General features: G+C 36.0%; 1 protein-coding gene across 16 annotated transcripts in view; it reads right to left on the reverse strand.

The window, feature by feature from the left end:
• Positions 1–17,877, reverse strand: part of LOC124425507 (latrophilin Cirl-like) — a 662,270-nt gene that overhangs the window by 17,053 nt on the left and 627,340 nt on the right. For all 16 annotated transcript variants that reach the window (XM_046965921.1, XM_046965917.1, XM_046965912.1 and 13 more), the window contains one exon: positions 6,601–6,787. In XM_046965921.1, the coding sequence (XP_046821877.1) occupies positions 6,601–6,787 (187 nt within the window). The remainder of the gene's footprint in view (positions 1–6,600; positions 6,788–17,877) is intronic.

Below are 17,877 nucleotides of genomic sequence, written 5' to 3' on the forward strand. Positions count from 1 at the left end.
GCGTACGATTCTCGTATATTTACTTTCGAATAAAAGTCACGTTAGCATGAAACACGTTTATAAATAATCTTCAGGACGCAATCAACGAAACGTGGAGAAAAAAGTTGTTAGTAATGAGGAGCGTTTTTGCAACAGTTTTTAGAACACAAATGACAGGTGGTGTTTAAGGTAAGACAGACGAGGATTTTAGTCCCAAATGCCGACAGAAACACATACGTGCGTGTAATAAATATACGTCTCAGCTGTATGCCATAAATATCCATGGAACTTTCAGCGTCTCCGTGGAAATTCCATATAAACAGGTAACAAACGAATATTTTCTTTTTTCTTTTTTTTTCTTTTTCTTTTTCTTTTTTTAATGATATATTCGATATATTTATCTATGAGACGTTCATGATACAAACGATACGATGAATTTTGAATTATTTTTCTTTTGTGTTGAACGGGATTAAAAAGAGAAAAGAAAAAAAAAGTCGATAACCTCTCTTGGTTTATTGTTACATTTTGAATGAAAAGAACTATTCTGGACTCTCTGTTAACGGATTTTCACTTAGTTTTTTTATAATTCACGATCGTAAGCACCCCTGTTTTTGTAAGGACGCACATTCGAGGGTTTAGCGTAAGAGTGAGTACGCATCGTCACCGTTGAATGACGTCGACGAAACTCTGTTTGCAGGTGCAAAGTCTGTAAATTCGTGTACGTGTATATGTGTGTGCGTGTAAGCGTGTGCTATCCGTTATCGCTCTCTAGGACGGCCGCTATTACGGAGGATTAAGCGCCCTCGTTGGCTACTGCTTTTGCACGCGGAAATGTCGTGATTCGAAAACAGCGTTTACTATGCCGAGCTTTTCCATGGATTTTTTTGCCGCGAGATTCGATTAAAATCACTGAGCTATTCTATTCCGAGTATATTGGTGATATGTAAAAAAATAATCATGCAGCTGTAATAGTTAATCTGACCTATGAAAATTATCAATGCGCTCGTTCGATATGTATAATTTCGTATCACAGGAAATGTACAGAATCAAGAATGGTATCAATTTTAATCATTGAAGGTACATCGAAATACGAATGTTTATCAATGATTTATTATTTGCATTGCTCGAAAGAGATGATAAATATTGGAAAAATATTTGGGCGTCAATTACGTTGAAAATTTATCATTCACATTTAAAAAGTATATATTTTAATATATACTTACTACAGTTAACGTTATCTGTTTTATCGCGAAAGTAATTGGATGTTATAAACAAAATATGAATATTTGACGAATGGAATAAAAAAAATATTTGTTAGTCATCGTTAAACGTTAACTACGAGAATTTTACTATTCCGATAAGGGACACGAAAAATGGAACGCGTATACGAATTCGTTCTTCGAATTCTTCCGATAAATTCTAACTCAAAGTTTATTTCAAATTCCACGATAGGTAGGATCTCTAACTCGCTAACAACGAGTCGAGGGACGCTGTTAAAGCCGGCAAGTTTGAACGTGCGTACATAACTAGGTATGTAACGCGGATACGCGTAGCACTTTCGCAAAGGAGTTGCATTTAACCGTCACAGACACGAAAGTACGTCGTAGTAAGCAAAACTTGGACCGCTTAGCATTACCGTAGAATAAGCAGTACGATTCTCTCACCGACAAACGATCGTTGTTTCCAACAATAAGATTCCGACTCTTCCTGTATATATATACATAGGTATATATATATATAAACACATATATATACATACATGTATATACAAACGTACATACATATATCTTGTAGACTCGTTTGTTGGTGGTGGAGATGAGGAAGAGCTCAGGTTCTTCTTCGAGGAGAAGCTCGAAGGAGAAGCTTGGAAGAGGATAGAAGGCTGCTACTGCAACATTCTAAGTAAGAAACTTGTCATTCGCACTGTTACCACGCGTTTCTAATGCCGTAGAATATCCTTGAATTCTCAGCAATCCCGGTTAATCGTTTGCATCGCGCACATACTTCAACCGACACGTCTAAAATATTTGTAATTTGCACAGATGCTTTAATAATGATACGTTTAAGAGAGTTACCGAAGAAAGAAAGTAATTTTTGTCTGATCATTTTCTGTCTGTTTCTGTTATTCGCGATGTTAATGTGTTCTGTTATGATGAATTTTATAAGAAGAGAGAAAGATTGAGAATAGATATGAAGATAGAGAGAGAAAAAAAAAAGAATAACTCAAACATATATACGAAAATTCGTATATAAATCATCCCTTTGCATCCTGGACATCGACGAGAGGAAATTGAAGGATCCATGGCAACACACGTGAAACTTGCTTTATTTCAATGCTTATACTTCTAAGTATAGATATACCTGGAATAAACGAGAGAGGAGATTTTCTATTTATACGATTAAAATTTGAAAAAAAAAAAAAAGATGAAAATATCTTCATGTGCCTTGACTCGAATGATTTGTTTGTTAAGATTTAAAAAGAAAAAAAAAAAAAAAGAAAAAAGAAAAATTCTTACAAAATTTCTATTTGCATCATTCATTAAGATCTCCTCTTTCGTATGCTCATGAAAAAACACAGCCACGATCGTAAAGTAAGGGGACGTATCGAACGAGAAAAAGATGGGAATAATAATAATAATAATAACAATAATAATAATAATATAAAAAGAAGGAATACAAAAAAGAGGATAAAATGCGCATTGCAACGAATCCGCTTATTGGCCAACGGAAAGCGTTACAATGGCGGCTACGAGAGGAGTTGCGATCGTGGCTGTATGTCGTGTGCGTAGTGAAATACACATACTTTTCATTCTTCTCTGAAAACATTACGTTGTTAAGCATGCAAATGGACGTCTGGGTGGTAGCAGGTGGAGCAAGGATAACGCGAGGGGGATGGCAGAGCTTGGACGCTCGTATAATACTCGTATATACAGAATGTCTTGTGATCGGACGATTCGACGACACGAACAATGGAAATCGCATCGATCCATAATATATTTTTCAAATTTATTATATATGTATGTGCGTGTATATATATATACATATATACAGAACTATATTTTATATAACTATGTATATATATATATATATATAAAATTGAACCATACAATCGGTTGGAATTTGAGCTCGGAATTTAAATTTTGTATTTTGTATTTTGAATCACTAAACTGATCAAACCCGTCGTGGATTTCATTTTTTTGTAACTTATAATTTGTTTTAAATGCAATTTATTTTAATTAAAAAAAAAAAAAAAAAAAAAAAAAGAAAAAAGAAATTTATATGTACGTATGTATTGTATTGTACCTTTATAGAGGAAAAAATTGTAGGAACGTCGAATCGTCGATCGCGATAAACTCAGTGCCATTCCCTTCGATACGAAGTAGACATTTTTACGGGTATTATTTGCATTTCCCTCCCTACTTTTCTCTTTCTAGGAGGCTCGCTCGAATCCGCTCTAGTTTGGCAGCGAGAAATATTTGTCGGACTTGCGTTCCGCATACTCGTGATTGGAATACTTTTAAGTACCTAACCGGGAGTTCGCTCACCCAAAGTCTTTTCCTCTCTTAATCCGCCGAGGGATTGAAAGAGTTTTATCGATGAAACTTGGTGTACAGTTTGTATCTATGTTTCCTCTTTACCCATACCCACATACTTATTTGTTTCTCGGTTCACTTGAATCTCTTTTACCATTGGCAATAAAAAGGTAGAAACCCGAGGAGTGACACGACAGGATGTGTGTCGTTGAAACTCATAGAAAGATTCATTAAAAAGAAACCATTTTGAAATGAATAGTCACCACAAAACTACCTATCTCCTAGTTTTCTCGGATAAATTCATTGAGTGTGAATTTACTCTTTTCTTCTATGTCTCCTTGAGTTCAATATCCTTCAAGAAAGATCGTTCTTGTTATCGCGTTGTCGAGGAAAGAACGGGTGAAAGAAAGAGAGATAGAAGAGTTATAGAGTTTTAGGACTATAAGAGAAAGAGAGTGCGAGAGAAAGAGGTGAGAACGTCTTACTGGAAAGTACGAACGATAAAATACGAACAGAAAAGTTTTTCCGTAGAAGGAGCGAGTGCCACGATCATTTCATTAGTCAGTTAGCAGTGACTCCTCCTCTTGCCTCCTCGTCTCGCGGGAGAAAGACCGAAACTTGTTTATCGGTAGAACGAAAGTTTCGTTCGCAGGTCGTCTCGAGAACGTGAAGCTCACTTTTCTCAGTTCTCTTTTTCTTCCTCTTGTTTCTTGTAATACGACGTCGTAACAAAGTTGACGAAGAAATCAGTTATTATTTTTCTTTTCCGACATAAGAAGAAATCAATGTGATCTCCGTTGATCATTTATCGAAAAGCTCGAATAAGGTCGACTCCTATGAACGATTTCTTCTTTAATACATTCTCGACGTGATACTGATAAATATTTCGCGGCATTTTGATTTAGCATTATTAATTGTCAGCGCGACGAAGAAGAATTTTACCAGAATATTCGTTTAACGAAAGATTAAGAGAGATAACACAGAATTTTTATCTTAATAATTATATTAATATTTAATGATATTTGTTGATTACTTTTATATGGAATTTTGTATGGATCTCATTATTATACAATGAAAGATTTTAACATAACGTAAGAAAATTCGCGAAAATATTTCGAGGAACGAAGTTAATTAAAAGTTCCAATTATAGTGACTCAAAATTAAAGATAAAGACTTTTCATTGGTATTGGATACATTAATATTTATAAACGTAATATAGATTTTGTTGATACTAATTTAGAATCACTTTGCATTTCGTATTTTATTGAAAGTACTATCATGATCTTTAGGCGACTTGGCATGAAAATGGAAAGCACCCACGTAGAAACAGGTGCGATCATTAAATTCGAACGTTGAATCACGGATGCAAGAGAAAGCAGAGTTTCGTAGGGGCCCCGCATTCAATTTCATTAATCGTTTCGGCAAAGCTCTCGCATTTTCTCTTTAATCGTAATCTCAAGTGTCTGCAACTTGGCTGCTTTCTCTTCGTCTCACCCCGTTCCATCTCTCGAGCTCGCTGTTTAGTAGCTTTGCGCTTTGTCCCAAATCGTAGCCGACAGACGGTTAATCTGCAATTGGTTTTGGCTAGGCGGTACGATTAAACGGAATTCCCAAATGATTTTGGTTTGTACTTTATTCTCATCAAAGACTCTCTTTCCTCTACCGTAAGGCATGCTTGTAAATATCGGTGTGAAAGCTGCCGCGGATTCGCCGTGTCTCCACGATTCGCTTGAATAATAAATTTATAATTTACAAAGGAAGAACCTTCGATATAAACGCGATCGTTTTTCTTCTACAAATTAGAGATTAAAGAGAAATATTAACGCGCTTTGAAAAGCATTTAGTGTCACGGCTCAACTCTTTGCGGTCCATACATATTTAATATGTTTATACGAATGTAAAATTTCACTCGATCGATGTTATATCCGGAAATTAACATAATATTTTTTTTTATAAAAAACGATGCAAATGGTTTTGCTATTATATACGTCATTAATGAAATATTGTACATGATTCAATATAGACCACAACGAGTTTTATTGAAAGACCACGTATCATCGAAATATTATGATGTTAAAAATAATGAGATCGAATTTCCGATTGGTTATTAAGTTTTCTTGTTGTACGAGCGTATATAGATATTATTACTTGTTTTATGTAGCGGTCAGCGTTAAATATTACTTGCTCCACTTGCTTGATCAATCCATTTCTTTATCGAAAGCATCAAATAAGTTATCTGCGAAGAAAGCAAAAGATCCAAGCATATCTACTAATGTTATTTATTTTTATGCATAAAGTTAGTATTGAGAGAGGAATTTGATGAATGAAATCCCAGCATGCAACAAATCGAATCGAATCGATTGTATGAGAAGCCCAAACGAAACGTTATTATTATTATACAAGCATGCGAGTTATTAAAATTATAGGATAGAATTATTTGAAGCGGCATAGAAGAGTGTTCGTAATCGATTGCGTTATCGAAAAGTAAAAGAAAAGAAAAAAGAAAGAAATTATTTCCTGAGAAATTATTGCTCGAGAAGTATGATTAATGAATAAATAAAATAAAGAAAAAAAGAGAAGAAAAGAAAAAAAAAAATCGAAAAAGAAAAAACTGGGCGCGAAAAGCATAAGTTTGATTCTCGAAGAGACGGTGTGTGAGAGAACTCGCGTAACAAATCAGATGATTTTTTTTTTTTTACTAATATAACATAATTATAAATATTCTCACGTTATGAATCTTAAAAAAAGATAATGTATTAATTAAAGAAGTGTTGAAAGAGAAAACGAATAAAGGTAAGAATGAAATGAGGAAAAGAATAAAAAGCGAAGAACGCGTTTCGATGGGTCGTACGATTGGCCAATTCGTTGGACCATTCGAATCCCTCTCATTCGCTTTTCGTTTCTCTCCTTCTTCTCCTTCCTCTTTCGTCAGAATTTTTGTTCAATTATTTCCTTGCTCTTTGCTCCGTACCCCCGGACGTGTGGATTTGGAAAATGGGAAGGACGAAAAAAAAAGAAAAGAAAAAAAAAATAAAATAAATGAAAATAAAAAGAAAAGAAAAGAAGGAAAGGACAATAAAAGACTTACTCGTTGTTGAGAACACGGAAAGTTTTGGGTGACATGCAATTGACACTCCAGTCGGTATTCCCATGTTCGTTGCATATCGTTATCGAGAACCTCCCATAGTTGGCTCTTATCAGGTGGATCAGCTTTCCCTCGCCACACTCGATCCATAGCGTTTTGCCCTCGCAGGCGTACGCGGTGTCGTACCTCTCTGCAACAAAAATTCAATTTTCAACTAAGTTTACGTGCGTCTTCGTTAAGCCCTTAAACGAATAGTCGAATCGACGGAAAGACGAGTGGGATAACGTGAAGAAAGTTCAAAAGGGAAGATATATATATATATAGAGAGAGAGAGAGAGAGAGAGGGAGAGAGAGAGAGAGAGAGAGAGAATATAGTAATGCCGAGTGTCCTTTAACAAGTTGAAAGGATGACGTCGAAGGAGCGAACGCGTTCTTGAGATTTCGTCGTGGTATAAGGAAGAGAAATACTGATTTTCTGTAGGTGTACGTGCGCGCACGGCGTGTGGGTGTATGTGTATATACAAGTTTATTCGATCGAAACGGCCATCTCGTAAAACTTAATGGAATTAAGATAAAGAGATCATCCTTCATCTTACTATCTATGTCTCTCTCTCTCTCTCTCTCTCTCTCTCTCTCCCTTTCTCTCTCTTTATTTATCTATCTATCTTTTACTTGAAACTTAGATATATATCGTCGACGGAGACAACGAAGAGGCGTTGAGAGTAACTCGATTGCCCCTTCGTTCCGCGACAACGATCGCAAGGGTTCCAAAGCCGAGAGACGACCGCCTGCGGCTTTGTGTCCAAGTAGTACCTTTCTCCTTCACTTCCTCCTTCTTCTTCTTATCCTTTCACCCTTTCTCTCACTTTCTTACTTTCTTTATTTCTTTCTTTCTCTTTCTCTCTCTCTCTCTCTCTCTTTCTCTCTCTTTCTCGTTCTCTTTCTCCCTCTCTTTTATTCACTTCCATTCCTTTCATGGCAACACCATGCTACGAGGAATTTGGTCCACGAAACGGTCGACCTCGCGAAGATTATTTTGAAAGGGAATTAGGCGATTTACACCCTCGCATTTAGTCTTCATTCTTTGCGAATCCTTTTCGGTCGACGTCGTTCGTCATAATGTACGAAAATTTCTACAACAATTGATGCAAATTATCCTACCTTAATGAATTTAATTTTATAATAGAGTAGACAATAGTTCTTAAATTATTCTATTTCAAGGATGATTATATTAATTCTTTTTAATAATAACAATATCATTTGAGAAACTATCAATCGATAAATATTAACCCAGATTAAGATTATTTTATCGTATATATATAGAGTTTGTTTCGTGAGATTTCTCGTAAGGTATTTAAGAATAATCCAGTGATAATATCATTTTTTTTCCTTTGTTTTTTTTTTTTTTTTTTTTTTTTATCCTATTACCAAGAGTATTCATTAAGAGGAAACAAAATGGAGAAAGCCATGGTTAGGGATTTGAAGCGTGATAGAGGTAGGAGTGAAGAAGATGAGAGAGAAGGATGAAAGAGGATGAGGGTGGGGCAGAAGAAGGAGGAAGAAGATGGAAGGAAAAATTCAAGAAGGACGAAACGTGCTGGCGGTAGACCGGGGGCAAGGACGAGCGAAGAACGTACAGGCCACGAAACGGCGCGTGGGGAGAACCGAAGAGCGGAGGGCAAAAGAGGAAGGGACGAGCGGTGCCGAGGCTGTAATAACTCTGTCCGTGAAAGTCGTGAGTTTATTAGTTCCATACCAACGCGCCACAATGCCGCTTTAGAGCGCGGTTCGGACTCGCCAAGAGCGAACGACGAACACGTAATACGGCTAGTAAATCAGTAGAGTCAATGCGACGGAATTTGCATTTAAATTTTTGAATAAGATGAAAAAAAAATAAAGGACAGTTCTAGATAAATAAATCTATTGAAATGTTTACAACAGGAACATTGAAAATTATTATAACAGGAATATTAGAAATTTAAGAAATATAAATATGATAGTTAGCATAATTTAAAATAATTTTATTGCAGATATATAAACTCCATGATATAACTTAATTATCAAGGAATTGATGATCTTGTATATAAATTTATAAAGGGAACAAAATCAAACACGAGTTTAACAAGAAGATCTTATTTCCCTTCGGATGTTTACATTTTCAAATTCGTAGTAAATTTGCGGTGATAAAGCACTGCTTTAAAAGTAAGTAGGAGAGAGAGAGAGAGAGGGAGAGAGTGAGAGAGAGAGAGAGAGAGAGAGAGAGAAAGAGAGGTAGAATTTAGTGTGGTAAACGAAACAAGTTGGGCTAACTTTGTACGATTCCAGTGGGTCGACCGCACGAATTCGAATGCCAGGTGGTTTCGCGGAAGATACACTTTTCTAATCTGAAGGTTTGTTGTCGGAGATGCAACTACTCGAATAAGCTGGTGTTTTTGCGAGAAAGAGAGAGAGAGAGAGAGAGAGAGAGAAATGAAAGAGAAGAGAGCTCAGTGGAAGGCTGCCGGAGAATCATTCGCCCCACGGTGAAAACGCTTGTCTTGAGTTGTCCGGAGTAGGAAAGAGAATTGCAGTTTACCATTAATGACTTGGAGTAATAATATATCGGAGGGCCAGCGAGTGAAGCCTCCCGCTGCCATGGCGGCCAACTTGAAAGGGCCGAGCTAACAGCGGGATGTCGACGGCTCCGATGCGGCTCTTGGAGACTTGGAAGCTTTCTCGGAGGCACTCTCATGGAGTACGAAGCAAGTACACACAGATACTATATAAACATAGGCGAGAGACTCAAAACCCATATCATTTGAAATTCTCTGCTTTTCTTTATTCTATCTGCTTCCGTCTTTTCTTAGTCTTGAAGGTTAGCCACTTTCTTCGCTAGGAATATAGAATTCTTTATAACGTATTGCATAAGCCTGCATGGATGTCAAGAGATATATCATTCGTTTATTCAAACAAATTTCTTATCATCATGTTATCTATCAGGGAACAATATATTATAAATAATATAATATAAATAATTTGTCTATTTTATTAAATCGATTAATTGTTAAATTATAAAATATTTTATTAATAGAAACTATTCTGTTTGATTTTTTTAAATGATTTTTACATTTTCACTAATAAATATAAAGGTATATGACATGGTCAGATTATCTTCAGTGCCAGTCTCGGAACGTTTTCTTCGCACGGTAAGGCCGCAACTTTGCAAAGCGCTCCCGGGACGAATAAATCAAAGTCCCCCTTGGAGACCAGTAAGTTTGTAGCTTCGTTTCAACCATCCTCTGTATGGATTGGAATACCTCTGGTCTGTGGACTTCAGCGTTCTCGACCGGGAGCCGTTTACCTGCCCGCAGGATTTCTAATTCGGGTTAATCCTTTCTCGTCGTTCCGTCTAATATACATAGTTTAGAAGAGTAATGCTATCAGAGGAAAATGATTGGTATTTTTTTTTTATCTTTCTCTTTGTCATTCTTTGATCAAAACGAATATTTGATCAAAACGAGGACTTCATACTCGATAAATTTACGTTTGATTAAATTCTATAAAGTCTTTTAATTCGTTTCATTTCACGAATGTGTTATTAAATTTAGAAAGCTTTTGCATTAACGAAAGAAGATGTTTCGATAGTCGTACAAAACATTATATCGTATTTCGTAAAAAAAGAATATAATATTGATCCTTACGTTGACAATCGAAATTTTTATGCTCGTTTCGTTAATGAAATACTCACGTATGCTTTTGTGAAATATAGTTTGCAAGTTTTAAATGTTTATATACACGATTAGTTTTTTTAGATTATCACAAATGAAAATAAATACATATGTATTTGTATGCATTGTTATAGATAGGTGAAGATTTTTTTTGAAAATGAACTATTCAATAATGAATATTAATATTACGACTGAATTTTGCAATTACAAATAGAATCATTGATTTGACGAAATTTCTAATGACGATTAGATTATATGGCGAGTTAAGCAATAATGGTTGAAGAATCAAAACATGGTGTATTATATTTTATTCAATGAAAGGAATAAGAAGATACACGGGATGCCAATTATTGGTTGGCAAACGATAGTCAATTCTTGAATTCTGAAATTTCCTTTCAGAATTCATTTCGAAAAGTTATTTTGAGATACATATATCGTAAGATGAGATATTGTCTATAAGAAATATAACCGTGAGAACTTTACGTTTACATAGAATGTGGAAAAATCAATAACGTCAGGTCAATTTATTCCTCATTTTTTTTCTTCCTCTTTCTTTTTTTTTTGCGACAATCTTTTAACCTCGGAATTGCAAAAGTCGACGTTTTTTTTTTCTTAACTATTTGAGTAACTTTGAAAAAATTTTGTCAAAAGGTAACAAGTTGCTTGATAGTACTTGTCTAACATATGTCAATAAACTTAATCAAGCAGATAGTCAATTGCGTAATGTTTACGTATTACGTAACATTAAAATGATTGAGAATTTGATACGAATCGTAAAAGTTGTCTATGTTTTAAAAAACGTTTATCTCGATATCGTTTTTCGTACAATACAATTACGTGGTTAAAGATAATACCAAGTAATCAAAGATCGTTGTTATCTGTTTGGACGAGCGATCGTGTTTCGTGTGTTTATCTCGTTCGTCTTAACTAAGAAGTTTTGCGATAAACTTGATTGTTCATTAATAACAATAAAGATAAAACGAGTTAAATTACGTTTGGTAACGTATAATGTTAAAAGGTGGGAGAATATTAAGGGATCAACGAATAATAAAAAATCATTTTAAATCGTTAACTTTGTAAAATTATAATTCTTATATATATATATATATATATATATAAAAAAAAGGTATGTTATTTTATCATTGAAGGTAGAAAATAATCAATACAATTCATTTGGCAGTACGATAATTCCTATGAGAACATATTTTTCGATGCTCATTTTTGTTTTCATCGATGGAAAGTCCAAAAATAGTTAATGCGACGAAACGACAAAAAGACTTTGAAGAGAAAAAAAAAATACCAATCGTTATTCATTGTGGAGCAGTCACGAGAAGCATATTTGTATGAAAGATAAAGATTGTCAGAGAGAAATAGTGAGAGAATGTAGGAAGGAGCGAGTTACGCGAAACGTTCTCGGCCATTCTGTCGATGAAGAAGAATATCCTGCTCGCGTATGGCATATAACGCTCGATCGATGGCAGACACCATAGAAATATTTCGCGAAATTTGTCCGAGCGTCGTCATTCTTGTTTTTTTCTTTATCTTTTTTTTCTTTGTTTGTTTGTTTTTCTTTTGTTTTTTTTTCTTTCTTTCTTCCTTTTTTTTCGTCGTCGTTGGCCCGTCAATGGCCAGTTTCCTCTCTTCTTTTCTTTGCCTTTTGGCACGCGACGTTGGCGTTCCCTTCCGTCGTTTCCCAACTGTCTCGTTATGTTCTTCACATTTTGCTCGATATACACGCGAGTAGGATGCATATTTTGTTTGCGGTCGTTCCGCATTCTACGATTCATTTTATGTTTCCGACATAAAATACTGATTCATTAGCGGCGATCCTGATTTAACCGTTTGTGGTTCAATGGCTATTATCTTAATTGACAACCTCTGTCTACAGTCCGTTCAATAAGACGAGTTAAGAGACGTAAACAAATGCACATGTTGGAAACGTGTTCGGATTAAGAGCGTATTCACAACCTTTAGATACACTTTTAGGGTAGGAAGTTGAAGGAAGCCTTAACAATGACCTATGCAAATTTGTTCCTGAATTCGACAATTGCATACCATTCGTCAGTCAGTTGATGAAGTTTTATGGTTCTATTATGCGCTTAACACATGCGACTATCTTGTTTGCATCAATTAACTCTTCTCGTTAAAGGGATTATAATGTTTCAATTGGTCTTGTGAGTACGAGAATTTCTACCGATAATCTTATTTACTTATTACTTTTGTATTCCATGGTCCTCAAGGGAATCAATATCTTTATGTTCAAAGATAAAATTATCATAAATCCAAATAGAAAGGGAATGAAAGTAGAAAAGAAATTTTGTCGATGAGTTTTCACTTTTCACTTTTTTTCGCTGCTAAAAGAGCAATGTACTTCAAAAGAGAGAGAAAGAGAGAAAGAGAGAAAGACTGTGAAGATAGATGGACCACGTCGATCGATAATGATGCATTTACCGCGGAAAGGAGAATAAATGTTTCTGAACGATATTAGCAAGAGAAGAGCGAGAATCGCGATAACGTAGTGCAATTACTGTGCCTTCTGTAAGTACGTGCCTCTCGGATGGTAGGTCAACATCCGCTTGAGATGAGCGCAATCTCCAAGGCGAACGTACGGTGGTATCCACTACTCCTCGAGTATTAGCAAGCTCTACGTTTATTTCCTATTAGTCTGTGTGTTCGTTACTCTTTTCAAAAGATCATATTTTTTCCAAGTTTTCCAATATCCCGAGTTTGCCTTTTCGCATAGACTGCACATGTTTAAAAACAATATCGTATGTACGGAATATTTTTCTTAACAAAATCTAATTATTTGATTCCATTGAAGATTTTCAAAAGACTTTGACGAATTAATTTTACATTTGTATTATATAAATATTCTGAATGGAGTTAATGTTAAATATGTTATAAAAGAAAAAATAAATAAATAAAAGAGATCAGACAAGAGAGAGAGAGAGAGAGAGAGCTAATCTATAAGCCGACATCCGTGCCTAGATACATACGGTGACGCGTTTCATTACGTTCATCTTCGTCCTTTTCGACGAAGAGAAGCAGGCGAAACCGGTGCAAGCAAACTTCTTCCCCTTTCGTCTCTTCCAAAAACTCTTTTGTTCTTCCCATTCTCCTCCTTCTTCTACTCCTCCTACTGTTACTCCTGGGTCGCTCGTCGTCTCGTGCACCCTCGTGCTATCTCTCTTTCCGCCCTGCCTCTCTTCGCTCTCTATCTCTCGTTCTTTCTCGTCTCTCTGTACACCACTCGAGTGCTTTGACATCGGAGACGTCGGCGAGCACACCGAGGGTGAAATTTATCGGATATTCTTTTTCCTTCCTCACGAGCGGCGCAGACACGATGGAAGCAAAAAACATGAATGGCGTAGAGAAAGCTAGAGAGAGAGAGAGAGATAGAGAGAGAGAGAGAGAGAGAGAGAGAGAGAAAGAGGAAAGAAGGGTGTGGGAGGCTCGTGAATGGTTCCGATTATTACCAAGCTCAAGCGTGGAGCATCGTCAGAGTATCTACGTACCCACTGGGATGCTGTAGTCGTTGGGACAAAGGAATAGAAGAGAGCTAGATAGATAGATAAACGGATAGGTAGAGATAGAGATAGAGAGGGAGTGTGCAAAGACGATAGAAAGGGCCGACGTGTGGACAAATGGATAGAGAGAAGAAGCGAAGAACGGAGAAGAGGGCTTTCGAGGATAGAACAAAGGCGAAAAGGAGGGGTGAAAATAAAGCGACTAATCGTACGTACGAGATAGATAGACATGAGTGAGTGAGAGAGAAAGAGAGAGAGAGAGAGAGTGAGAGAGTGAGAGAGAGAGAGAGAGAGAGGGAAAGAGAAAGGGAGAAAGATTCGTTCACTCTTTAAAGTTCTTCGGCCTTCGTGGGATCTCACCGATCGGTCATACGTCTCCTTGAGATACTACTCCTATCGAGTTTCGCGCCCACACGGCTGTCTCGAGGAGAAGGGTGGGGACGGGTCAAAGACCACGACCAGTCGGTTCGCTAATAAACGTAATGCGACTTTTCACAGGAGAGACACGCGTCGTAAAGTCGATCAATTCGACGTCGGCAACTTTCTTTGGAAAAGTAGTCGATCCTTTCCTCTTTTTATCTTTGATTTCTTTTTTCTTTTTGATTCTTTCTTTCTTTCCTCTCCCTCCCTCCACCCCCCCCGCCCTCCATCCGATCCTTCCGATTTCTTTTTCATTTTTCAAATGTTCCCTTTACCTTTCTCCTGTCTTGATCGAGTCTTGTGTATTTTCTACTCGTCTCTTTTATATTTTTTATATTATCGGTTATCGATATATTCCACTTGTTATATTCTTTCATTCCATATGTTCTTCGTATTTTAGATATATAGAGATTTTGTAAATATTTTTGAAAATGTAACAGTGTAGAAAGAACATAGGTGTATTTATATTTAACAGATAAACCAATTATTGTCCATTATAAAGCTTGAACGTTATTTCTTTTATAAAAAGGTATTAATTAATTTGACTAATTGGATAAAGTACGGTCATTAATGGTTTTGCGCAGTTACTTTTATATCTTCTCCGATACTTATCTTTTTCTTTGTTCGAAAGAACGAAGCGATAAAATCATAATAATAAGGATCAAGTTAATACAAAGTATGAGTAATGGATTACTTCTTCGTACCTTCCCACTCTCTACCTTTTCACCGATAATCGTTAAAAGATATGAATTTCTTCTTGAGGTTTATGATATACGTATGCCCCGTATAAGTGGAAAATATCAGCGTAGGATGTTAATTAGAACAAAGAGACGGCTTGGCATGATTCGTTTGGACGAGTTCTACGGCGTTATAAGGTCCTAAGTCGTTTATCGAGATAAGAAATTCGATAAATTATTCGAGATAGCTCTCGTGCACCGGATGATCGTACGTGTAAGAAGGAAAAGGAAGAGAAACTAGAAACGGAAGGAAAGAGGAGCGATAAATCAAGTCGCAATAAAGTTTATAACGCGCTCAAGAGCGTACCGGGTGTAAGATTTCTCCATGTTCTGTAGGTGACAATATCGTAATGAATTCACAAAGTCTATGGGTGACTTCGCCCACATTTAACGAGACTACAATAACAGCAAATGGGTAAAAGAGAAAAAGAGAGAACGTGAAGGTTTAATGATTGAAAGATGATGACTGAACGAAACTCGATATAAAAAGAAAATCGTCGAACGACATTTTCTTCAGGTGTTCTTCTCGTCTCTCTCTATCTTTTGCAGATTTATTCCTTAGAAAAAAATCTATGCCGTGTAGTTATGTTAAATTGAAACTTGATACTTATCTTTATCCACCGAGAACATTTTATTTATTATCACCTTTAAACACACTTATTATTTTTATTTTTAACGTAAATAATTATACTTTACTATTATACTAATCTAAAATAACATAATATAAATTTTGGGATATACATATGACTAAGATTTAGGAGATTGCAGTATAAAGTGCAGTATACTATATTATATTAAATATACACATATAATATATCTCGTAGTATATGGATCTTAATTATTAATTAAAATTGTAGATTATAAATTTTAACAAAGGTTCATTCGCTTTGATGTTATGCCACTCTTTTTCTTCAAGTTCTATCGTGTATATATAGAGAATCGGTAATTGGTAAATCAATCGTTTTAAATGTAGATCGATCAATCGATATCCCTTTTACGTATAAGTCCGATAGTGCATTTAAGAGAATGATTACAAGAGGGCCATTTAAAGATACGTACTATTCCTTGAAGTCTCATCGACGATCGATAAACGTTGCGATCTAACGTTGCCCGCGACAAAGTCCTTGCTTCCTGGTGAAACACGAATAGTTAAATCGTTTACTCTTGAATGTTTTGTATACGAGGTCTCGTGGACTTACTACTCAATTATCTCGTTCACCTAGTTAGAAATTCTAATTCTTCAGAAAATTTTCTTGAAAGGAGTACGATACAATTTTAATCCTAACATTTACCTTAGCCATTGTTTGACTTTGAATCCAAAGTCGAATGTTTTTTTTTTCCTTTTTTTTTTTATCTTTTTTTTCTTTTTTTTTTTTTACGATCTCTCGATATTAACACAATACACTAACATAATTGAATTCATTAGATATGACAATTTAGATTTCAAGATTAGCGATGAATTTTGCAACAAGTTTCGAACGAAGAAAGATCTTGAATTTTGTAGATCGCATTACCCGATAATTAGATCCATCCGTTTCGTAGGTTACACGGATGGTCTTTTGTAGATAGGCAAAGTGTAATAGAATACGAGGGAGTACTCGTCAGCGTTATAAGATCTTGGCAAGGAACGCGAGTAATATGAGAAGGAGCATCATTGGGAGCGCATAGGAAGAGAACGGAAATCGTTCTTCGTTCTTTCGACGAGATAAAGTCGCTCGTTTGAGTTTGTACGTTCGTACGGTAGCAATGTTGAGTGGCACGCAAATTTTCAACAGAAGATAAAGTCACGTATCTTTAATCTATTTCAAAGAAAACAGTAATTCAATGTACTCGTTAATTGCAAAAATAAATTTTCAAGTTAAATTCAAGCTTATACGAAAAAGAAAGAGAGAGAGAGAGAGAGACACACACACACAAAACCATATACAAACGGAGCCTATTTTTTCTCGAATTGTCGTGATCAACTACTTGCCGAGCGTTCGATGTACAAAGGGAAGAAAAAACAAAAAAAAAAAAAAAGAGAAAAGACAAAGAAAAAGAAGGTGGATCGAGCGAAGGTAAGGATGAAAAGGAAACGGGTGAAGACGCAGGTGCCGGCGGGCTCACGGCTACTCGAGCCCTGTAATTAGGCTAGGAACGCCGAATTTATCCGTCCGAGTCCATGGCATCTTCGAGACGGTAGCCGCACACCTTAAAGGAAACGCGTCAAACACGCTCGAGGCGTTCGTTCGTTCGTCTGTTCATTCGTTCGTTCGTTTGTTCGTTCGTTCGTTCGTTCTATCCAAAGAGAGAGAGAGAGAGAGAGAGACTAGAATCGTTCTGCGTGCTTTACGTTTTAGCCACAGAATTATCTCTTCGAAGAGTCCTACCCTTCCGGGCTATTATTTCGTGCGTAGTCATCGTAGCACTATCGAAATTAACTCTTGATGATGGACGGCGCGTTGAGTTGGATGATTCCTTAACATTCTCTTTTTCCTGTCTTTCCTTTCTCTCTCTCTCTCTCTCTCTCTCTCTCACCTAATCACACATATGCTACGTCGATTACGAAGCGATAGCACGTGCGTATGTTTTAGTAACTACGATTCCTAGACCAGCTGTTAAATTATGGTTATTTGGAAACAAAATTCTTTGAAATTATAAATTCGTTGGTTTTAATAGTAAGAGAGTAACGTTCATTCAAAGTGAGAAAATAAAGTAATTAAATTTATATTACGAGGTAACTAATAAAAATTCATATTATGAGATATAATATTTTTATGATATAATTTTTGGGATATTACAAATTGGGGAAATAAAAATGACGGACAATTCAATCTTTAAGAAATTATGAACGAAGGAAAAGAAGGTTGCAATCGATGAAATTGTAGTTACCGACAACTATATCTCTCA

The sequence above is a fragment of the Vespa crabro genome, chromosome 7 (genome assembly GCF_910589235.1).
Source record: "Vespa crabro chromosome 7, iyVesCrab1.2, whole genome shotgun sequence".
In the NCBI taxonomy this organism is placed as follows: Eukaryota; Metazoa; Arthropoda; class Insecta; order Hymenoptera; family Vespidae; genus Vespa; species Vespa crabro.